The sequence below is a fragment of the Hippocampus comes genome, unplaced genomic scaffold, assembly GCF_001891065.2.
Source record: "Hippocampus comes isolate QL1 unplaced genomic scaffold, H_comes_QL1_v1.1 scaffold135, whole genome shotgun sequence".
Classification (NCBI taxonomy): Eukaryota; Metazoa; Chordata; class Actinopteri; order Syngnathiformes; family Syngnathidae; genus Hippocampus; species Hippocampus comes.
This window is the reverse complement of record NW_017805583.1, coordinates 2,680,981-2,705,987: the sequence shown is the minus strand read 5'-3', so window position 1 is coordinate 2,705,987 and position 25,007 is coordinate 2,680,981. Positions and strand designations below refer to the sequence as shown.

The 25,007-nt window shown below is 39.9% G+C and overlaps 2 protein-coding genes across 5 annotated transcripts in view; one reads left to right on the top strand and one right to left on the bottom strand.

Moving 5' to 3' along the window:
• Window positions 1–615: 615 nt before the first annotated feature.
• On the bottom strand, window positions 616–3,529 carry mc2r (melanocortin 2 receptor). Its single transcript, XM_019879949.1, has 2 exons — window positions 2,735–3,529; window positions 616–1,266 (listed from the first exon to the last, which is right to left on the bottom strand). Exons 1-2 carry the CDS (start codon window positions 3,082–3,084, stop codon window positions 729–731), a joined length of 888 nt encoding a protein of 295 aa, XP_019735508.1. The 5' UTR covers window positions 3,085–3,529; the 3' UTR covers window positions 616–728.
• A 4,387-nt stretch (window positions 3,530–7,916) lies between these two features.
• zdhhc3a (zDHHC palmitoyltransferase 3a) overlaps window positions 7,917–25,007 on the top strand; it is a 20,828-nt gene continuing 3,737 nt past the window's right edge. The window contains exons 1-7 of one of the 4 annotated variants that reach the window (XM_019880004.1): window positions 7,917–8,135; window positions 9,104–9,509; window positions 11,372–11,496; window positions 12,177–12,273; window positions 12,963–13,044; window positions 13,900–14,030; window positions 20,323–23,425. In XM_019880004.1, the coding sequence (XP_019735563.1) occupies window positions 9,174–9,509; window positions 11,372–11,496; window positions 12,177–12,273; window positions 12,963–13,044; window positions 13,900–14,030; window positions 20,323–20,481 (930 nt within the window). In that variant the 5' untranslated portion in view covers window positions 7,917–8,135; window positions 9,104–9,173 and the 3' untranslated portion in view covers window positions 20,482–23,425. Of the gene's footprint in view, window positions 8,136–8,626; window positions 8,746–9,103; window positions 9,510–11,371; window positions 11,497–12,176; window positions 12,274–12,962; window positions 13,045–13,899; window positions 14,031–20,322; window positions 23,426–25,007 lie in introns of those variants that run through there. The other 3 variants (XM_019880002.1, XM_019880003.1, XM_019880006.1) reach the window with 3 other exon arrangements.

Genomic DNA, 25,007 nt, shown 5'->3' with positions numbered 1-25,007 from the left:
AGCATTCAATAAAGTTTGATATCTTTAAAAATGATAACATGAATTTTGTGCACCTACTGCAAACTCATATTAGTCAGGACTTCCAAACAATTGGGAAGTGAAATATTAAGTCATCGAGTGATGACTTTTAATACACCCAATAGGTACAGTGTATGGAATTGTAGATTTGTGTACAGTGTTATCAGGCTAAGTCTTTTTGGCACTCTTCCCTCCACCATGCAAGAAACATTACAACCACTGTGTTTTGTTTTTTTCTTTGGAAAAATCATTGCTAGAGTTGGAAAGGCCGCTAATATAGCGAAAACATTGCAAAGTTGGCAATACTGCAGACACAAGCTTTAGGTCTTCAATGGGTAACTTGCTTGTACAAGAGTCCGCGTGTCTTCGCGTAAACTAAAAGGATAACTTTAAAAACAAAAGCACTGAATCTTTTTTGTTTTACTTTGACGTCATGGTCCCTGTGTGGGCCAGTCAGTTACTGTGGGCGGGCCCAGGTCTGTGTCCAGGGGTACGGTTGTCAATACTGCCATGTGGTTGCCTGGTGACCATTTCAGGAAGTAGTCTGGGACAGACCCCAGCTCAAGTTGTAGAAAATGGATGGATGGATGGATGGATGGATGGATGGATGGATGGATGGAAAGCGTATCAATAGAATGGAACTGTACGTCAATTTTGCTCAGGTAATGAAAATAGACCCACAGGAAGATTTTAAATAAAGGCTGTATCTCTCATGAACAAGGAAGCATCTTTCTGAACGTATGCCTAAGCTCTGCGCTGCGGAAGGCATAGATAGCAGGATCAATGAGGGCATGGCTCATAAGCAGCAACACATGGAGCTGGAAGAGTGACCTGTAACACTCGCAATATGGGTCAGTCGGGCATACGGCCATGATGATGATGTGGAGGAAAAAAGGTGCCCAACACAAAACAAATGCTCCAAAGAGGATAGTAAGTGTTATGGCTCCTCTCATACTGCCACCCCACCACCTCAAACGACATTTTTCACCGCCACCTGAGTTCACAGAGACAATTTTCCTGGCATGGTTACGTGCCAGCATGAACATATAAACATAAAGGAAGCAGATGACGACAAAGCAGATCAAAAATAGGCAAACAAAGAAGATCATGATGAACTTGAAGTCGAAGAAGCTCACGATGAACATGGCTGACACCCCACAAATTGTCCAGATGATGCCCAGACTGGTCCCTGTACGCCGCATTGTCATGATGTTGTGGTATCTAAGTGCATGGAATACAGAGACGTATCTGCAATAAGAAGCATTAATGATTATTTGACTATTATGCAATATTGCTGCTTAATACTAAGTGACTAAGTTAATAACTACGAGAAATTCTAACCAAAGCAAAAATGTAGCGTTTGAATTTCCCTGAAGTTCATAATATTCAGAACAAGGGCTGTAGTACTTGAGTCCGGAATCTGACTCGAGTCCCAGCTCGACACAATTTCTTGTTGTATTTAATGTATTTTGTTTAATTGCTTTACTTGTGATGTAAAAAATATTTCAATTGGGATGGGACCTGCAAAGCGGCATGAGGTGTTGAAGACAGGTTATGAGATAATTATACTTTGAATGAACCAATGGCGTCATCCGCACAAACCGAGGCTTCGTTTGTGATAGGAGGCAACGATACGTCGAATGAACGATACACGCTCCGAATCAGGATTCCATTTGGCACTCCCACTTTTGCTTGAGACGATTCATTTGGCCCATCACTAACTCGACCGAGTCCAATTACTGGTATGTTTTTAGTCCTGAAAATGAACTTCCTCCTTCAAAAGAAACTTGAAATAAATGTTACAGATGATCAAACTATGCCGTGCGATTGGCTGGCAACCGGTTCAGGATGTCTCCCACCTACTGCCAGAAGACAGCTGGGATAGGCCCCAGCACTCCACGCGGCCTTTGTTAGGATAAAGCGGATCGGAAAATAGATGGATGGATGGAGATGATCAAAACAGCCATCTGATTGGTTAACCTGAACGAGTGCGCCAAAGCACACAATCTTGTCAGACAACAACAGGGTTATAAAACTTGGTTTTACAAACAACTGAGAATTGACATTAGCCACAGCGTCTTAAGGGGAAAAAAAACAATCATGAAGCAACCTATAGGTTCTATAAGAAGACAATTTCGGACACATGCAGCACCATTTCGAATTTTGCACCACAAAGAGGTCGTTTTTGTTGTCCATTTGCACACCTGTTAATAAGGCAAAGGATTCCGTGTTATCGATAAAGAGTGTTGAGCATAATGAAATTTCTCTCATTTTGTGTTTGTGAAAATTGTATTTTTCTGTCTTTAGGTTTACTCTAGATCTCTTCTGGACTTGGACTCGCACATTGGGCACGCTAACTTGACTTGGAGTCGGCCTTTTGTGACTTGAACTTGACTTGGGCTCCATAAAGTTGGACTTGACTACAGCCCTATTCAGAATATGCAAATATGGAAATGATTACTGCCGTTAATTAGCTGTATAATTAGACTGCATAATAAAACAAAGGAGTATGGAATGAGTTGGAGGTTTTTTTTTTGGAGCAGTGACGATTTTAGCATTCACAGTTGACAATTTGATGAATGCTTAGATACAAAAAACAAAGAAGCGATAGCTTTGCCGTTATTGCCCTGTGATTGGCCCAAACTGTCAAGTTGAAACACAAAATGTAATATTAAGCATTGTGGCTACGTTCACATCCTGACACCTATATACATACCGGTCCACGGCTATGGCCAGGAAACTGAAAATTGAACCCAGAAAGGACATACAGAGCAGTGAGTCAATCACGTCATCAAGCTTGGTCTCAGAGGAACCTATCTTCTCCAGTTGTCCGGCATCTGCGAAAACAAGCAGGACGTTCTCACAGGTTTTCGCGAGGCTGGCGATGGTGTTGAAGCCCGCTAGGCTGCACATGAAGCCGTACATGGGCGAGTGGAGATTTCGGTTGTATATGACAGCCACCACAACCAAGAGATTCTCCATCAAACTGAATACGCCAATGGTGAAGAAGACAGGGACAGGAACAGTCAACTCTGGGCAGTCTGTCTTGTTCATCGAGGTGTTCATGATCAGACAAGACAGCTGCTCTTTATAAGAAACTGAAAATGAAAACAAAAATTCCCAAAATTTCAAAATCACTACTCTCGTCCTCTGGTGTTATACTGACGAAAAGACGATACGTTTTGGCTTTCAGTCTTGCGGCATGCTCATGCAGGTTGATATTAGCAAAGTCTTGTTGAAATGTTCCGAGGCTCCATATTGCCCAGTGTAACAATTCCGGATAGTTGGGCTATCGAGACCTTCCTCGGGAAATGGCAGTCAAACAAAAACAGTGTGAAACTCAAACAGATACTGTGTGCACCGTCACTGCCCACTTGGTACCTGTCACATAATGTCTTTCCCCTAATCTTTTCTTGCAGTCCTGCAGTTTTGATGGGGATTGTGTCCTTTGGCCAGATGGCTTCTTCACTGTCAATGTTTCAATGTGGCATTAGATGTTTTAAAATGTGTCCTCTCCGGTCACCTACAGAAAGACAAGCAAGTTGTAGACAAGACAAACTGGTTAGAACAAACCAAATCGGCCCTGATGCGCGACAATTTCGGCCTGGAATGGAAGAGCATGCAAACTCCCACGCAGAAATGACGTAGCCCGGATTTGAACCCTGGACCTCTGTACAGTGAGGCAAATGTGCTAACCAGTGGTTCACTGTGTTGCCCAAGGTTATTATAGTTAAACAAAGTAAACGCAATAAATAAAATGAAAAAATATTTTTTGTTAACAAAATAAAGTAAAAACCGGAGTGATTTAAAAAAATGACAACTGAAACTACATTTTACGGTTGTAAAACTCAGTAAAGCTATAATTAAAGCTAAAATCTCCATTTAAGTCAAACAGTCATTTAAGAGTTATTCAAAGTAGTTTACCTTACTACACATCTGCGACCTTTTTTTAATCTTGCAGCTGAAAAATATTCCTGACATTAAAAACTCAAACTATTAAAAAGTAAACTAAAACAATGTATTTTTTGAAAAACAAAAAACGAATACAACCTAAATAAAAAAAAAACTGCTATGAAATGAATAAAATAAAAAGGGTTTTTTTCAAAATGAATAAAAACTAACTACAGTATAATGAAAAATCTAAAATTATTATAACCCTAACCTCTGGCTCATGTAAATTGGTACATGGCTTTTAGTATAAATGATAAGAAAGCATGTGTGCCACATAACATGTTGAAAAACAGACCGTAAAAATGTAGCTGATGTTTTTTTTTGGTTTTGTTTTTTTTTTTTCAACTCAAATGAGACCAGCAAATAATACCAGACTGAGGCATATGAAAGGATTTCTATTCTGTTCCTATTTAACTGAACTCTATTATATAACACTAATGCCTGAGTGAAGCAGCATGATGACAGTGTTCTTCCATTACTTTGTCATGAAACTTCATCAAATCCACAGGAAGCACAAATGCACAAAGCAGCACATGCCTGCCCAGCCACCTTTGCTTTCATTTAATTCAATGACTATGTGCTTTGAAGCAGTGAGTTATTGAGAATCACGATCTCGTCAGAATAACCTCGTGTCCCACTTTGCTACAGCAACACTGACACTGAGTATCCTGTAACACTGTATTCACCAAGATGGGTTCAGATTTATACATTCATAGTTTCCAAGATTTTCTTTGACCATACTCTATTGTACAGAAGTTTGTATATTTAATCATGGGCTATTTCTTAAAATTTAAACACTGACAGATTTGGTATCAGGACTCCCTCAATGATTCAGACCAGAGGTGCTAATAATGATTTGCTTATATTTAGACTGAGGTGCTAAAAGTTGGGCTTTTGTTCTTCTGAGAGAAGTTTGGAAAGTTTCCTGCAAGTTTCCTCATAATAACAGAATGAAACATGCACCCAGAGAGGCACTCAGAGGGCAAAGACCTCATACAAAATGTATTCATTGACGCACACAACATCCCAATGTTGAACATCTCTATTTACGGGTTGTTCTGCTACATTTGTCCTGCAAGGACCCACTAAAACAAATAAAGTCAGGTTATCAAAATCTTATTTACTATAATTACATCTATCAGATAGATAGATAGGTATTACGATTTCTGAATTGAAATCTTTAATTGTTGTTACATTCGCAGTTTAAAGTTGAAGTACGACTTGATTGCAATTTTATTCTAAAACCTAATTTTTGTAACATTATTATCCGGCTTACGTCTTGCAAATACAATGTAAAGGGAAAAACTTAAATTAGATGAATACTGTTGTAAAAACCTACCTTGATTCACCACTGCCTTCTTTGAAGGACCTATCGAAAATGACTTGTCACATGTCTGAGTATTTCAGCCAAGGATGAATGCTATATGAGCTGAAGTTGACCACAATGTTTTGAGAGCGTGGGTTAGTTTTGTGATGGATGTACGCAAGTGTTGTTGTAGCCTTGGAGCCCCACGTCACCAAGGCTGCAACACATGCTCATTTGTTTTTGTTTTGTTTTTTCCATTTTCAGCGTGTTTACATAGTCACCCGGTAAAAAGTAATGAGTGGCCGTCAGAGACATCATTCAGGATTACCTCTCACATTTACTGCTGAAATTTCTTTTCCTCATTAACACAAGTGAACACACACTCATACATTTTCGTGAAATGCTTTCATACGCACAAATGAAATGTTCCCATACACACGACAGATTTTCTTTTTTGCTCATGAACACAAGTGAAATGCGCTCATGCACGATACTGAAAGAACATTTCGAATCTTTTGCACCTCACTCAAATTTGAATAAAAGAACAAGACTCATGTGACACTGACTCCATTTCAATTTAAGCTAGCTCGCAGTATTATAACACAATCAGTGATAATATGTGGACAAGACCTATCAAATTACGAAACTAGTTTTGCGTGAATTTTCTGCATTAAACACTGCTATGTCCTTGGCTTTTTGTGTACTACGAGACTAAATTAATTAAACAATAAAAGTGGAGCGAGTAGCGACCAAGTATAGTAGTACATGAGGTCCTCCGAGAGGATCTTGTGAACAAGGCTAGCGTAATAATAATGATTTAATTTATATAAATTATGTTTTCGATTATTTTCATAGGCAAATAAAATGCCATTCACACGCACTTAAAAAAACGGTCAAAGGGGCCTTTTGGTCATGAGTGCCAAAAGGGCCTGTGCCAGGGCACCACTGAGTTTCTTGACCAAGTGATTGTTAGAAAAACATGTGCCTTTGCATTAAAATGCATTATTTGTGACCATATGACAACCTAATGTAATGTTTTGTTTTAGTGCAAAGATAAAAAAGTAGACCTGGTTTCTGTCTCTCTCCAACATTGTGTTTTCCATTTGTTGTACTTATGATATTTGCTCCATGTACAACACTTTGTAGACAGCAGTGGTTGTTTTAAAGTGCTCTATAAATACAGTTGACTTGAGTTGAGAATGCAAGATGAATGTGCTGAGTTTGGGAAGGCCAGGCAAACGATGATTGCCTGGTATTTCGAAAAGTGCTTGATCTGTCTCTTGTCTGCCTCAAGGGCATTTTGCCTTGACATTTACATTGTAAACTATTGGCCTGGCCTGTATAGGACAGATTTTTTTTTTTTAAGATGGATTTTACAATGCCACTAAAAATGATTATTTCTGGGTCATTATGTAATTATACACTTCCATCCATCCATTTTCCGACCCGCTTTATATTCACAAGGGTCGGGGGGTGGGGGGGGGGGTGCTGGAGCCTATCCCAGCTGTCTTTGGGCAGTAGACGGGAGCCACCCTGAACCGGTTGCCAGCCAATCTAATTGTACACTTGGTACAAGCAATTGAGGTTCCACAATGTGCATCGTTTTTGTCTGCAGGCCAACTATAAATCAACAAGGATCATTGGCATGTATCAGATCGCACCTCTTGAGATCAACCTCATCACCCTGGCACACAGTAGAACAATTAAAATCTTTGACTTTCTCAAAAATGTCCACTTGCCTAAACACTCTACTGGAGGTGTTAAAGGGACAAGCCATTCCCATCTGACTTTGGATCATGTGAGCATCCGTGGTTGCTGCTCCTGATGCTCATCATCTTCATACTATTGGAAGGTGAACCTGTATAATAGCTGATGTTTATCAAGTCAACTCATGTCCGGGTAGCGATGGGAACATCATTTGCTATCATTTCCATGCAGCTTGGCTTCTTTGCACGCAAGCACAGACAAGATGAGTACCAAGATGACTGAAAGCAACACTTGGGGAGAAATTTCCTAGCTAATCAGGCTAGTCCAATATTCCGCCTCCAAGCAGGCATCAGAGTAAATGCATCAGTTTCCTAGAAACTTCATGTTGAATGCAAAAGACGTGCACCAAATTCATATCGAATTGCTCACTTTAATCTAACTTTGACCAATCAGATGCAACTTTAAATGCGCATCGCCATTCAATAGGAGAACAGTATCTCGGGGCATTACTAACACCGAAGAACTTATTTAGATAAGAAAACATTCAATTTTTTTCAGCATGAAAAAAAAAATCTTTGTTCAATAATAAATGTGTAGTTTCTTTAGGTACATGGTAAATATCGCAATATCAGTGATACTGGAAAATGCAACACCCCTATTGAAAGTTTATACAATATAATGCAGTCTTACTTTAAATTTATTAGTTGTAACGAATGAGATCTTTGAGTATCATTTCAATATCGTGGTTGTAGTACCATCAAATAAAAGTGAGAGTTGCCATATTTATATATACCTGTAATATATTTTTTAGGTCTACGGCTTTTTAGTGTGGATTTTCAGCTTTTTGTGGTACAGTATTGGTGAGCTGGCAAACCTGGTCCACACTCCATACCAGTAGGTGGCGGTAATGCACTTAAAGGGTTCCTGACAACCGCCTTAAAACTACGAGAAGAAGAATCGAAACGAGACAACCAGGTTTTCCAGTGTTAGCAGCAAACAAGGAATGGTCCAAGCGATGTTCACTCTTTAGATGGGAGGAAAATAAACTAAAATAAAGTCAGCTAACGTAATATGATAGCAGGCATATATTCCCGGGCGTCCGTTGCTTTTCATCTGAAGCCAACACAACTGACTTAAATTTGTGAACGAGAATGTAAGTACTCTCGCTCCTTAGCGTTAGCAGGCTAAACATCAACATCAACCTACAGGTGATATCGAATTCGTTTATTTTGCCGGACTTGGTACTAGGTGATCTTTTGTTACTAGCATCCCTACGAAATATATTGCAGGCAGGTTGTGTACGTCTTGAATTAGCAATAAAATTACATGACTCTTTAATTAAAGGCGACTGGGAATAACGCAACTATAAATGATTACGATTTATGATTATTATTACTTCAGGTCATTTTGGCCGTACATGTGGTGTCTGGTGTTACTCGGTGACGTTGAGAATTTTGATTTCACTTTCACTTTGATTTCATTTCAAGTGAGGTTTCACCTTTTCGTGACCGAATACAATTGTAAATGCTGAATCCCCAGAGATGTCCATGTTTACCTTTTTCTAGTGTGATTTCGGTCATACAGTACAAAGAAATGTTAGCTTTTTTGTGTCAGATTTTTGCAGACTCCACTTTACAGACGACAATGACCAGGGCAGGTTTTAACTCCGACTGCCGCCTAAAGCAGGCCGCCCCTTAGGCGGTGCCACGGCCATCCGACTGCGTTCCGCCGAAGGAGAAACCTCGGCTGCGGCTCTCATTCAAGTGAATGGGACCGTGCGCGAGTGAAAATTTTTATCCCAAGTTTCAATATTCATAATAAATATTGATTTTAGAGTTGCGGAGACTTCAGTTTGTTCTACGTTAGTGCATTTTTATGAGGCTTTCAATTTCGGCCAAATTTTGCGAATGTAACTGATAAAATTGACGTCATTTTATATATATATATATACCCGAGAGAGAAGAGAGGTTGGACAGTTTACTGAGATCACACTGGATGAGGCTAAGACCTGTTTTTAAAATGTGAGATGAAGATGACGTCAAGACATTCTAAAAATGTCGTTGTTCAAAGTCAAACCTTCTATGACCAATGAGTGAAGTTGACCCTCTTCCTCCTTCCCAGCATGTGGTGACCTTTACTGGGGCCGAAAGGTGCAGGGGGACCAGCAGCAGCTATTGAGCATCGATGAAGCATGAAGAGCCCAGTGCACAGATGCAGGGACGTGGAGCAGAGCCGTGGGCAAGCTTGGGCACGAACCACTTTATTTCAGACGGAGCATCGCATTCCCATCTCCAAGGACGTCATTACTTCCTCGTCGGCGTCTGCCATGTGGTTCATTAAGGACGCCTGTGGCATCATTTGCGCTATCATTACATGGCTGCTGGTTTTGTATGCAGAGTTTGTGGTGCTGTTTGTAATGCTGCTGCCCTCAAAGAATCTGACGTACAGCATTGTCAATGGGTCTCTATTCAATGCTCTGGCCTTTCTTGCCCTTGCCTCGCACCTCAGAGCCATGTGCACTGATCCTGTAAGTGACTTACTCAGATGATTGAATTGTGTTGTGTTATATTGGTGATTTCCAGAAATTCTGGACCTAGCTGCAGATATTTGTAGATGCCATGCCCTTGTTAATAGCCAGGTGTGACTACTGTAGTTGGCTCTAAGTACCTTTACAATGACTGATACCACCATGTGTCAGCATACATGACATCTGTATTGTTCACGTTCATAGTTGAGTTTAAAAAGAATGTGCTCATGTCCACCCGAATAACAGTACCGTTACTTTAATTCCGTATCATCAGCCGATCCGTGTTCAGGAGTGAAAATACAATTGATACTTTTACTGTCTGTGATAGCTCTGACTGGCAGGATGAGAAGTAGCTCATTTGAATAAGTCAGGACCGCCCCTCAAAGCATTCTGATTTCAGCATGGTACTAAACAATGTAAAAATGTATTTTGTAAATGACGGAAGCATGACACAGACATGTGAGAAAGACGGCAAATAAAGTTTCGAGTCGCTTGTTTGAAAATTAGGTGGGGAAAAGTCGCAAAATATAGTAGGGCTTTAACAAACAAAAGTTTTTGCAATAGATTAGCCCATCGATTATTCCATCAATTCATCGGCACACAGTCGATCACTGTCGACGTGCTTTGAAGTAAGCTGCTCTAAGTTTTGCGAGAGAAGACTGAACTGCATGAGATGAGTTTTACTGTGCAGAACGATTTAGTTAAAGATCATGCTTTGCTCCTCGTTTAAGTAGTGATCAGACTAACTGGCGCGGCTTTAGCCTCTTCAGTGTGAGCTACACTAGTTCGCAAGAGCCCTCGAGGCATCCAAGTAAACAGCCACTCACACAAGCGTCATTTGCAAAATGAATACAATATAGTGTGGAGTCTGCATGGTGTCCATAAAGTCTGGGTACATGGGGAAAAAAAGAACCTTTTCATCCCCTTAAGAGTACCAAATCGATTCGTTCTTTAAACAGAGACCTCTTCATTCTGGGCAGAAATATAAAAATAGTGATATTTCTCTTGTATGTAGACTTTGTGGACATCGTGTACATGCGCCATCGAGTGCTTTCTCAATTGTAATAATAGGCTACATTACATGAGATAATGAGTAATAAATTAATATCCAACCTTATGATCATAGTGCTGTGTAGTGCACTTTTAGCCATGCATGTACATACCCGTGTTCTCGTGACCGCAGTCTTCAACTGACCCAAGCTCTGCTTTGCATTAATGATATAAAACTTTCATTTTGACTGTTTAAAGCAGTGGGTCAGACTTATTTTTTTTGCAGGCCACATAGTAGTTACGGTTTCCCTCGGAGAGCCGTGATGACTGAAATCTTCTAAATGTTTCATTTCATCCTCATTGTATATACAGTACAAAACAAGTTGATGGATAACCATTTTGAAATCAGAAGTCAAGAATAACACTTTGTTCAACTATTGTTCATGGTACTGTAATAAGGGGTTTTGCTAACCAAAATGCTTGCAATCCAGTGATGGAGTGGCCATTGGGAATTTCATGAAAAAAGGGTCATTTTCCCGAAAGGCTGGTGTATTTATGTCACGGCCGCTAGCTGCCATTCGTCTGCCAACGCCCTCCCTTCTCAAAACGTGACAGCTGACAAGCATGGCGGCACGTTGACCGAAATGTAAGCAGTTATATAATAACCGATTAACAGTTTTAAGGCGTGCATTTTTTGTCGACCAATTTTTGTGGTTGACACAACAGAGTTTGTCGACTTTATTTCCCAGCCCTAAAATATAGTGACAATGTACCGGTAGTTAGTTTGGCAACACTGTGCTTTTGTGAACTAGCTCCACACAACCCACCTGTTGAGATCTGAACTGATCTAAAAGATATCTTGTTTCCTACAGGGGGCAGTGCCCAAAGGCAATGCAACAAAGGAATACATAGAAAGTCTTCAGCTGAAACCAGGACAGGTGGTCTACAAATGTCCCAAGTGCTGTAGTATCAAGCCTGACCGAGCACACCACTGCAGGTAAAGGACAGAGATGGGCACTTTACCCTAGCTTGCTGGTCCGTCCTCCATCCCTGACCTGGGCACCCTTCTGTCACCATCCTCCGTCCCTGTCTGTACTCATCTTTTTAAAGCAGTTTCATCCTTACATTTCACCAGTCTGTCCCTCTCGCCCCCATAAAAAAAGGTTTCATAATTCATCAACATTATTTAAAGCTCATTAGCTGTGTTTGGCTCCCTGCTGCTTCTCCTCCTCAAACTACCCCTAGCTGGGGTGCCCCAATAGAGAGTGTTCCCCTTGAGGAAGACCAGCTTGTCAAAGCTGGCACTGGCCAGAGCAGGCCTTATTGGCCAGAGGATGTCGCCCTCTCCACAGCAGCGGAGCTTGGGAGTGGGGTGTTGTATTTAATAAATAAGTCCACCCACGGCTCCCTGTGCTCTGCAGTACCTGCCGTTGGGTGACCAGTGTCACATTTGAAGCGTTCCAAGGCAATTTTTTTACTTTGCCCATTTCGCCCGAGTAGGTTGAAATGAACTTTTGGCCACCTTGCGTCGGTGTCGAAAACATACGTAGTACATCCACGAATGTGCATGAATAAGCAGACACAAACGAATAAAAAAAGAAGAAAAACAACACATACACGTTTGGTGCGCATCTCTGAAGGTACTTTCTCATGTACATCTCTGATGGACTCTCCTAGTGTTTGCAAACGCTGCATACGGAAGATGGATCACCACTGCCCCTGGGTCAACAACTGTGTTGGAGAGAACAATCAAAAGTACTTTGTCCTGTTCACTGTAAGTTGGCAATGATGTCCGATTTGTGAAATAATGTAGTTTGACAGTCCTGCTCTTTTCCCTCTGATGCAATATCATACTCATTTTTGTCGTAGGCCACATTGTAGTTATGGTTTCCCCTTTGAGGGCCATTATGACGGTGAATTTTGTGAAACCATATAATTGTTTAATCACCTCCACATATTACATACACAGCGCACAACAAATTGACGCATAACTAGTTTTAAAATCAGAAGTAAAAGAATCATGACTTGTTTAAGCATTGTTTATATTAATGTAGTAAGGGGTTTGCTAATGAGAACATGCTTGCAATATCATATGTTAATATGAATTACATATGACAATTTGGTTCACACTTTAGCAACCATAATGGAATTGACATGCTTGATTCGCTTTCACGGGCCATATAAAATTATATGGCAGGCCAGATCTGGGCCCCAGGCCTCGACTTTGACACATGTTCTACAGTATATGTACCAGGGCTGTGCGATCTGGACAAAATTTCGGACCTTGATATTTTTTCCAGATATCCCTAACGATCCGATATTACTCTGGGTTCAATGAAAACCAATCTTTATTTTTCAACAAGTTCAAGGGAGGCTAATACTTTCGCAAGGCACTGTATATGACCATTTTTTTTTATTCTAGACTCACAGTAGTTCCTTCAATCTGGTTTTCTTTTTATTCAGATGTACATTGCACTTGTCTCTCTCCACGCTCTATTCATGGTGGTTTTCCATTTTCTCTACTGCTTTGAAGATGATTGGACAAGTAAGTATAGCTTTTGTGTCTTGTGTACAGTATATTCACAGCAATGGTGTTTCTGTATCCATATGTAGCTTTACAACCTGATACTTAAAAGTTCACTTGTAAAAGGAAAACCTTTTTTACCTGACACCTGAAAGTAGGCTTTACATGATCAGGGTTTTTGGAGTCCATCAGCGAGTTTGAAAATTCCAATACTCGATCACCAATTAGATCAGAAGATATAACAATAAATCTATTTAAAGTACTTGTATATTTACCCTACAATCGACCCCTCCAATGGTGAAAATACAATGGGGGAAAAAAAAAACAATAATTTAAACACTGTAAATTCTTAAAAAAAAAAGGAGGGGGGCTGCTAAACATTAAATATAACGTAATCATTTACATCCCCTTCTCTGACATAAATGAAAAAAAATGCATGAACAAGGCCAGTCATTCAGGTGGCTGGGGATTTTGCTAAAACTATTGCTATCTTGGTTCAACACTTGAAAACAGTTCTTACTCTACACAGACCGCAATGATTATTTTGTCCTACATTGTTTGTCCACTTTTTACCTGGCAGATCAGTGTAAAGTCTACTTGGAAGTGATACCTAAATTTACAAGTATCCCAATTTAGGAGTTTTTGAGTTACAAGCAATCACTTGCTTTTTTTTTTTTTGGTATATATTTTTTTTTTACGTGTTGTGAGCCAAAATTCCTGATTGGCCCTTCCGTTATTCAGAAGCAAATATCTGGTTGTGGAACTATCGCATCTGTAGAAGATCCCCAGACAGAGAGATCATTCTAGAGTCGAGTAGAACCTCATATAAGCCTCTTGTCCCTCGTGCTTTTCTTCCTCCATATCCTCATTTCCCAGAGTGCAGTTCCTTCTCTCCACCAGCAACAGTAATCCTCCTCATACTCCTGTGCTTTGAGGGCCTCCTCTTCCTCATCTTCACCTCTGTGATGTTTGGTACCCAAGTCCACTCCATCTGTACTGATGAAACTGTAAGTAACCCATCGAGTTATAAGTTATCCTTGAACCCCCCCCCCACATCTCTCCTTAATTGCTAGCCCAATGTCATTTCTCTCTGCTGCTTGAAATGTGACCAATTCACCAGCAAACTAATCCTCAACCCCTTTCACAAGAGTCTCAATATATATAATTCTTGGATATTGATGTACCCTAATTGACAGTATTGTATTTAAATGTAAATGTTGCTCATTTATCTGTAGTGGTTGATTGTAAGAATGTTTTTTTTTTGTCATTAACTTGTACATATTTTCTCAAAGACAACAACTTTTCAACACACAAGCATGACTGTTCCCTAATGAAAGAATTCCCTTGCTTTTTGTAATTTGTGCAAAAAAAAAAATCCCTATTTTGAATAATAATTATCTGCTTGAATATATAAACACAACATCTCAAGAAAACCTCTACATTTTTCCAATCAGGGGGGGAAAAAAACTATAAAATTTCCATTTCGAAGTAGGAAGCATAGCACCTATAAAACACAGTTATTTTAGCACTAAAACTGCTGTTTTCTGTTCATTACTAAATTAAAAAAATATTTTAATATGTCTGTACTTACTGTACTTAGTCTATGAAAAAACACTGGTAATCATTTTCAACTTTGCCTCCCATTCTTCTAAAGGAAATGTGAGCACGACGACCAGCCACAAGAAGTTCAGGACTATAGTCTGTTTGATCAACTTTGTACCTTTTATTAATATGATGGCAATAGTTTCATGAGAACATCTGTTCTAAAGTAGAGGTGCCCTATTGTATGAAAGGAATTATTATTTGAATGTTATTATTTTAAGGTTGCCGCAAATACAATGTCTTTAACCACTCAAATTGTACCAGTTAGCTAATAGCAACACAAGCTAAGCTATTCACACCCCCGACTAGAAAATTGCACTAACTGGAAGGAGCATTGTCACCCCTTTACTCAAAGAAGTGCTAAAATTAAAATAAAATGAAGTAGCGAGACCGAAAAATGTCAATTAGTTTCTTCATTTAGCTGAAGTCACAACGCTTTTCTTTCTTTTTATGACAACTAAAAGAGCTGATGGTAATCTTTCGATCATCAGATGGTGCCTTGTGATGCAAAACAATCATCAAGTCTCTTTGCATAATAAGAGAAAGTGTTTAATTAGGAGTGTCACACTTTTCCTCTTTGAAAACATCTTTCTTCCTCCCCGTTGGGCCACTTAATCAGATTCTGACGGCATGATAACCGTAAACAAAAATATCATGATTTCATGGTGTTGCAGTTACAGCTCTGAAATGTCAAATGTATTATTATATTAAAACCTATACATATGACTATATTCATTATCATAGTAATAATTAATAGGAAATATATTCCTTTTAAATGGTTGTGTAATGAACAAATACTTTTCTCCTTTAACCCCTTAAACCGAGGGCAACTTTGCTGAAAACGCCTGTGGAAAGGTGCACCCAAAGTCAATTTTTAGCTATTCTTGAACCATTTGGAGTATCAGCATAGTTTTGGTCACTTTTTGAAATATTCAAAATGTTACATTATGAATATTTATCCCATACAGTAAGAATTTGTGTAAGTGCTCCTGTCACTGAACTATGGATGTTTGAAAACAGAAGAAAAAGGCGAATCTTATGTTCATCAAATTTCTTTTCATAATATCTGCCTTGAAAATGGATTAAGAATGTTGATTCGGACTTGAAAACACGACATGATCAAAGCTTGAGGTCTCCCCAAGTTCCGGTTCAAATTTTACAATTGTAACATGTAGGGTACTATTCAAATCTCTAGAAACTCAGCTTTTAAAAGATGCATAACATGTTCACACATATACCTAGCTGACGACGTAAATCAGCGATTTGTTTTGACAGATGATGGAGGGCCCTTCAGCGGGCCCTCCTAACTTTAACGGGTTTTAATTAAACACAATCTATTTTATTTTTAAACATCCATCCATCTTTTAATCTGCGTATCCACACGAGGGTCACAGGCATGCTGGAGCCTATGCCAGCTGTCCTCAGGCAGTAGGCAGGGTACACCCTGAAATGGTTGCCAGCCTATTGCAGGCCACACATAGACAAACAACCATTTGGGCTCATGCTCACACACACACCTAGAGACAATTTAGAATATTTCATGAACCTGCCATGCTTTTGGAATATGGGAGGAAACTGGAGTGCCCGAAGACAACCCACGCAGGCACGAGGAAAACATGCAAACTCCACACAGGGAGGCAGGAGCCGGAAGTGAGAAAAAACCTGATGCGAAACAATGGAAAATATTTCAATTATTTCTCTAAAAAAACGTTTCAAATTAAATTAAAATAAATGTAGTACATATGAGATGAGCACCACAAGAAGAAACCTTTTTCTGAAAAAAATTACATTGTGATTAAATGCAGTACCTACTGTAAGGGTTTGGCTAAACATCCATCTGCCTTGTGCTTTTGAACAGATGTATATCATGGTGGAAGTTTTAACTGGGAGGAACCAAGCTTATAAAGTTATTTATAATTGTTATATTAGATTTTAACGTCATATGTAATATATAAAATAAATAATTTCGATTTTTCGTCACAGGTCCACCAATGTAGTTCCTGCGATACACAACAACCGTTAGAATATCTTTGGGCGAGTTAAACACGTGAAGATGCATGTGCCGCAAGACACTTTGGCCAAGGTTAGCGAAGCAGTAGTCTGCCGTACACATCAATGACTCGAAGCTAATGGCCACCATTTTTAGCACCTCTTGTAATTGTAGAGGTCAAAGGTACTCTATTTTCCACACTAAAAGGCGCACTGGATTATGAGGCGCACCTTCAATGAATGGCCTATTTTGTAATTTTTTTCACATATTGGACGAACCGCATTATAAGACGCAATCTACAATGCATCCACTAGATGGAGCTACACTCAATGAAAGACCAACAGAACGATCAGATGTCAGTAAAACTTATTTAATAAAGCAGTGACACAGTTCACTGAACCAACAGCAAGTTATAACATTGACTCATTAACGTTGAACTCTCTTTCCGTGTTCAACTGCGTAACCCGATCGCCTTAAGTTTGAACTCTGCGTTGTAAGCATGTCTCTAGCAAAGAGCCATTTTGTGGGTCGACCGAGATATTACCGTAATAACCATACACAATGCGCATCGGATTTTAAGGCGCTGTGAGCTTTTAAGAAAATGGAAGGCTTTTAGGTGCGCCTTTTAGTGCGGAAAATACGGTAACTTGTACTAATCTCATGCTATCTGAATACATTTAGTTTTAACATATTTATGCAAGTTTTCCTTTGACTGACTGATCTGTGTATATAATGATTTGGCTGGCTTTGTACATAGTGTTTGCCCTCTTCAAAAAACTTTTTTTTTTGCATAGTTTATCCTCTGAATGTTTAAACTCATCAAACCAAAGTAAACAGAAAAAGCAGTTTTTAAATGGTGATTTGAGTTAAGGGTGGAAAAATATATTCTCAAAGCTACTTGACCCTGTGTGAAAAAGTGCTTGCACCCCCTGACCCCTCCTTGTTAAATCAGTAATTTACTGTGGCCAATCACATTTTTTAGTTAACTTTCAGTGACCATAGCCACAGCCTGATGAAAATAACAATGGTTCGTCTTACTTTTGCGAAACACATCTGAATGATTTCCAAGACGTGGGAGATTAATCTATGGATTGACAAAAACAAAATGTAGCCTTTTGGAAAGTGTGTGCTCATTGCATCGGGCGTAAATGTAACACAGCATTTCAGAAAAATAACATCATACCAACAATCAAAACACGATGGTGGTAATGTGTGTGGTCTGGGATTATATAGGAAGTTTGCAAACCACCGGAACGCTTCAAATCTCCGATACCATAGACATGAAGATGAATTAGATACAAAATGCCTCGGTGAGCAACCCTCAGTGGTTAGTGTGTGTGTGTGTGTGTGTGTGTGTGTGTGTGTGTGTGTGTGTGTGTGTGTGTGTGTGTGTGTGCGCGTGTGCATTTTCAGTATGTCATCGCTTCTATTTTGAAATTTAAGTAATTTCTTTCTTTGTAACACTCTCTGGAGTAGATTTAACGTGACAAACACTTTGATTAACCACACGCTGCTTGTAACGGTTGAATTTCCATGCCTGCCTTATGCACAAGCGTCGTCCACATTGTTTTGATTAGGGATGGTCTGATTATATCAGATATTTATCAGTCGGTATGCGTGAGGAAGTATGTGATCTGTGAACGCGATCAAAGCCTTTAATTGCTGATCGATCACCCTATGTATCTCATTACTCTTGTGTGGAGGTGATAAACCTTGCCCGATGTATTTCTGTTACTCTACTATTTCATTCAGCTATCATGACAAAATAAGTACACAACATATTGTTGCCTCTGTATCCCATTACTTTTGACCAGCAATGCACACGGCATCACGAACGAAAGGGAGGTAACATCACCACCGGCAGAGGACTAGCATTAGCATCTAGCTTCGTTGCACTCAGCTCAACAGTTGGAAGAAACTTTCAATGGCTGCGAAGGGTTTCAAAATGGGTGGCGTTTGCTGTCTGGGCTTTGAAATTCAAGTTTGATCACTGCAGTAATCTCAATAGTCAGTCTTATATTCCTTTATTTATTCACATATTTACGGTGTAGCAGAGCGCCATGGATATGGTGTCACGTCAGATCTCTTCTTTTTCAAGGTTACGTTGGTGCCACTCAGTGTTCAAAAACTACAGTTGAAAGGTTACTTGAAGCACTCTTCTCATTTTCCTTCTATAATTTTTCATTTTGTATAATTAATGAAATTAATAATTTCATACTCTGTAGTGGTGACAGGAATTTGACCCCCTTTGAATCCAAATGAAATTTCATTCTGATCTGCCCTGTGATGAGTATTTTTGTTCCATTTGGTAGTTTGGTTTCATTCCAATTGGAATACAAGGCTCTTTGTTAACCAGAGTAGTGATTATATTTGTGTCTAATCCGTACAGGACGTTTGCAAACAGCTGCGTTTACATGAGGAAAATAACATTTGCTCCGACATGTTACAGGCCAACGGAGTAACTGAATCACAATTTGTGCATTTTCTGCAATGTCTATTTGAACCAGTGTCCTGTTTTTTAATAATCAGAGATGAAAGTCCTCCGGATTTTCCCGGAATTCCGGGTTTTTCAAATTTTTATGAAAATTTCTCCGGAGAATTGAGGAAAATTTGCATAATCCGGATATTTGTTGACAACATTGAACGAAAACGCGTTTGAGTTCGTTGTATTGCTTTCACGAGCGTAGCCATATTGAGGCACTAACACTAGTAACAGTAAAGAGATTTTTGTTTGTGTAATAACGACAGAAGGCATAATGGCGTTTGACTAATGGTTTAGTAGAACGAATGGCAACTCGCAACAACAGTAGCAAGCGTCATTTTGCCTCTTGGGTTATACCATCTCAACTAGAACGTGGGGGATAGTCCCCAAACAATTTTCGTCTCTTTATAAACACACCCGCTAAACCCCAGTGTAACGAATAAAAGACGCCGTCAACAAGACAGTTGTCGTAAAATATATATTTGGCCAAAAAGGGAAAAACACAGATTGGCAGAAAATCGTGTCCGTCCGACATAGTGTCGTCTCGGCTAACTTAGCTTAGCTGTTGTCGTGTGTGACGTCATTTGCGTCGGCGCTGATTGGTTGAAATCAAAAGACGCGCTTGCGTACATGTTCGCGCTGAAACCCGCACAGCAGAGAGCAGCGGACTATCTACTGCTGAGGCTCGCTTAGCTTGAGTGGAGTCACCACAACAGTAATCCCCTCGCCTCGCATTCTCATGGCCTCGCCATATCTTGGAGATTTCGAAATTTCGGCCCGAACGGAAGCCACAAAGGGTACACGTGTGCACTCAAAAGGAAGATTAATCATTGAATGTCGAGTATTTGAATAGCGTTTTGTATAAACTAATTCATGCTTGATCGGCCAAGTGCGTGCGTGCGCGCGCGCGCATGTGTGTGTGTGTGTGTGTATTTATTTTTTCCGGAATTTTCAGAAAAGTCCACTTTCATCTCTGAATAATAAAGGAGTAGAAATGCAACAAATGTTTTTTTAAATTTAATTAATCATTATTTTTTTCCACATAGAGTAACTCTCCACATCAGGCATTGGCCTGTCAGTTTTCTAGGTTTTACTGTAGCATATCACTTGGTAAATATCTGCAATTGTAAAGAAAGCTACCACAATTTCAAATAAATGACACTTTGTGATTGCTGACTGGGCCAGAGAGCACACCAACTGAAGTTTGGTTATCTTTTGTTTTTAGGGCATAGAGCAGTTGAAAAAAGAAGAGAGAAGATGGGCTAAAAAAACTAAATGGATGAACTTGAGGGCGGTGTTTGGACACCCTTTCTCCTTACTCTGGTTTAGCCCGTTCTCCACCCCTGACCACGGGAAGGCCGAGACGTACCAATATGTGGTGTGAAAGGAAAGAACGCGTCCTCGACTGATTGGGCCAATCCGTGCCCCACTTAAGCCGCTCTGACGGACGGTAGTGACTGCGGACACCTTCACATCTGCTCTGCGTGCTTACTCCATGCTTAATACTGGTTTGCGCCTTACCTTCCAACACTGTTTATTCGTGACTCGATTTGCATCCACTGTGATATTATTTTCTCAAAGTTGCTTCTCTTAAAAGGCAACTTGATGAGAAAACAGATGCCCCCCTTGTTACCTCGAAACCGATGTCGGGACCATCTTAAACCAAGGACCACTGTACTGGGCTTGTACAAACTAGTCGACCAGTCGACTCCCCAGTGATGTTTAGAGATTGACGTGGCCAAGTCACGAAGCGTGTTTTTGCCCTGCTTGAGGCACAGCCGTTTGCAGCAGCAGGTGCGTGCGCTGAGTAGAACAAGTCGGTTACCTTCATTTATTGAAGTTGTATTCCATTTCTGAAAGAGCAGCTTCAACTAAATAAATTCACGATTGGTAAACATTTATGATTTCAATTGGTACAAATCTTTCAAATGAATTATATTTGCCACCTAAGCTGCTGTTTATTAAAAGGAAAAAAAAGAAATCGGTCTAAAAGAGTGGCATTTTGTAATATGTGCAGTTATGTAAAGCGTGAAACATTCAGATTATTGTGTGGCAACAAAGCAGCCATTGGTAGGTTACAGAAGAACTTTATTATTTTTAATTTATTCACTGCAGAACTGGAACTGAATTGTGAGCGTTTTTAACCGTGACCTTTCTAAAGTGCTCCGCTGCGCTCAGAAGGAAGGAAGTGTGATAGCTTCTGGTGGCCGGATTTTGAAGATAAAGGCTTTTTTTCCCAAAAGAAAACATGCACTTGCTCATGTCGGGTTCACGTTGCCACCACTCCCCGTGTACTGTTTGTGCATGCTAGTTTTGAACCCCCGTTTTCACTGTATGGCGTTTCTCTTATTGGGAGACGACTTGATATTTTCAAATACTTGTGTGACTTTTCTCTGCTTATTGTGCAGTGGAAGGATCTAAAGTGGACTTTATTTCTGTGCTATCTCTTACATTGCAATGCCTTTAACACCTCAGCAAGACACTCTTTGAATGGTTTCACACTTGCACTTGGGGTCTCTGGTCTGGATCAAAGCACTGTGCGTCATTTGAATGACGCGTTTGGTTCTTTTTTTCTTTTTCTTTCACACTTATCATCTGACCAAAGGCTGCCCAGTAAAAAAACATACGCGTAAAGGTACAACCTGAGTGGACAGCTTTTGTAACAGAAGTCAATCACACTTGACTGAAGTCTCTTGTGTGAAATTCCCTGAGTGTATTAATACCAGCTGATCAGGAAGAGCTCGAAAATGTGTATTGGGATTCTTCCCTTCACAAGCAGAGGCGGTTACGGTTTTGCCTGCGTTTGTCTGCCCCCAGTTTGACTCAGTCATTATTGTAAACAGACACGATTCACTGTAATGGGTAGCTGCAGAAAAACCAAAGGATGAAATGATTAACAATGGAACATGTTGTTGATTCAAATCATCCATTCATTCATTTGAACATGGGAAAAAACTATCTGATGGCTTTCCATGGAATTTGTTGGGTCAAAAACAGGATTTGATCACAGCATGAATTGAATATATTCATGACCCAGATCCAGATTTCATCAGCTAATCCAAATTAGGATGACTTGATGGAGGTCATGGTTCATGATTTGTTCCTTGTCCCATACCTCACCCCTTCAAGAAAAGTTATCTGTTAATCAAGTTAGTTGTTTTTGTTAGCTAAGCATGTTTTGAATCGGCATAAAAACAAATGCAGGCAAAGGCGAAACCTCCATTGCACACTTAGGGGCATATTCTCCCGTGTGCTTGAGTCGTGGGTGCGCTTTTTCGGCTGTGCAAATTCTCCCGTCCAGGCTTAAAGGTGGCACCTTCGTGAAACGTATGCACTCTCGGTGGAGCAACCTTGACATCTGGGCGTGACGCTGACAAATTTGTCAGTGCGAGCATTCTCCCATAGACTTAAGCATCTTTTGGCCTCCAGAGGCTGTGCGCAGGTATGACTGCCTCTCTTGAAGGCAAAATGTCATATTTCACGTTATGAGCCATCACAAACATTACAGTCATTGTAATAATGGGCTGTAAGTTTTATTGAGGGTATTTGATGAACCAGGCATGCACAGGTCAACTCGCAATTTGCACGGTTTCCTAAACATTCCCTTATGAGCACAGTATTCTGATTAAATTGTTTGTATTGGATTTATTCAAACATGAATGCAAAAAGCCATTCTCCTTCAAAGTAGCTTGTCACAGCTATAACTTCTGGATCCACGATGTGAATTTTTTCGTTTCATGAAGTTAATTTCACAATCAAAGAGTGTGCCATAGGTTCAAAACGGATCCCTTTGGAATTCTCGTTTCTTATGAAAACTCCACGATTTGGAAATTAGGCCGACATCGGGACTTAACCTACCTAATTATGCCTATTTGGTGGTTGCACACATATTACCAGGTTACTCATGGTGAGTGTGGCAGACGTTTAGACGGGAAAAATTGACTTAAAATTGACTTGAGTGCGAACGGGAGAATATGCCCCATAATGAATGACATGGGGAACACACAGTTAAGCATTCCGGTTTTTTTTTTGTTTTTTTTTAACTTTCTGTGGGGGCTCAAATTGGTATTCTTTGGGTCTGCCAAACTCTGCTGTAAAGTGTGCTTTATTCCTTTGTTCTGTTTACTCAATCATATAAATGTGATCACAAGTGAAGGCATGGTATTGACGAAGGCTACAATAGTATCCATTGTGAAACATAGCTGGTATGATGTTAATTATTGCTGAAAATGTTGAGTCTCAATATTGTTTGGGTTCCATTTCGTTGTTCAACCTCCTGAAGTAATTTCAGCACATGCAGGGAATAAACTACTCGGTTGCAATGCAAACATTATTTCCAGACTCCTTTTGAACATACGGCACTTGTTTTGAATCAAAATGTGGCTACCATTTATTTTTGCGCCGCGTTTTTGACGTTCCCAACAGTTTGTTTCCGTCACTTGTCTGACACGCTTAGTTAGGTTTTGGAATTTGTCCCAGTCCTCCATTCTGTTCCCACCTGATTTTGTGTTCTGTGCACCGCCTCACCAACCCCTGTTCTCTTTACACTCATGCATTTACTTTGGTAACTGAAGCTCTCTGAAGCAGACATCTCTTTCAGGTGACAGAGGTAAGCTGTGACAAAGTGCACTGTTGCTGTCTCGCCATGCGTGCGGTACATCCTCAGCATGCACGTTGCACTTTAACAGTTCAACACACTTGTCACAGATGACTTTGCTTCTGGCATAATTTTTTTTTTGTCCCCTTTTTTCGACTATGCATGATAAGTTCAGTCCAACTTGCGCATGTTTCCAAGAATGTAAAAGCATATCGTGGCTTGCGAACGCTTTCAGCCCCCCTAGTAGTTTTTGACCCTTTGCCATATTTCAGTCTTCAGACATAAAGATCTAAAACAGGGATGTCAAACTCATTTTTTGTCGCGGGCCACATTGTAGTTATGGTTTCCCTTGGAGGGCTGTTACAAATTTTGGAAAACCTGATAAATGTTTAATCACCTGCACATATTACATTTACAGCGCACAACAAATTGATGAATAACTAGTTTTAAAATCAGAAGTCAAGAATAATGACTGTTATTGTAGAATATACCTGTATATGACAATTTGAAATTTTGGTTCACTTTAGCAAGCATCGTGGAACTTGACATGCTTGATCTGCTTTTGCGGGCCACATAAAATGATCTGGCCCCCGGGCCTTGACTTTGACACCTGTGATCTAAAACATCATCATTCTTTTATGGAGAACCAACACTAAGTGGCACACAGTTATGAAGTGGAACGTAATTCAAATAATATTTTCAACTGTTTTTTTCTTAGAAGTTAAAAAACTCAAGTGGGTCATGCAAAATTATTCGGCCCCTCCAAGTTAATACTTCGAAGAACCACCTTTTCCTGCAATTACAGCTGCAAGTCTTTTGGGTCATGTTTTGCACATGTAGAGACTGATTTTTTTTGCCCATTCTTTCTTGCAAATCAACTCGAGCTCAGGAAGATTAGATGGAGAGTGTTTTTGAGCAGCAGCTTTCAGATCTTTCCACAGCTTCTCAATTGGATTCAGGTCTGGACTTTAACTTGGCCATTCTAATACCTGGATATTGTTAGTTTTGAACCATTCAAGTGTAGATTTTGCTTTATGTTTACAATCATTCTCTTGGTGGAAGGTAAACCTCCATCCCTGTCTCAGGTCTTTTGCAGACCCCAGTAGGTTTTCTTTCAAAATGGCCCTGTATTTGGCCTTATCACTTTTTAACTCTCTTCCCTGTCCCTGCTGAAGAAAAGCAGGTCCAGACCACAATGCTGCCACCACCGTGTTAGACAGCGGGCCTGGTGGGTGTGTTCAGGGTTATGTGCAGTGTTACTTTTATGCCAAACATAACATTTTTTTTTTTTTTTTTTTTTTGCATTTTGACCA

Bases quoted from the DNA above. Each gene is read 5' to 3' on its own strand.
- mc2r (XM_019879949.1), bottom strand. From the start codon at position 3,084: ATGAACACCTCGATGAACAAGACAGACTGCCCAGAGTTGACTGTTCCT. The intron at 1,267-2,734 runs GTATGTATATAG...TTCTTATTGCAG, and splicing joins CTGGCCATAGCCGTGGACCG to ATACGTCTCTGTATTCCATG.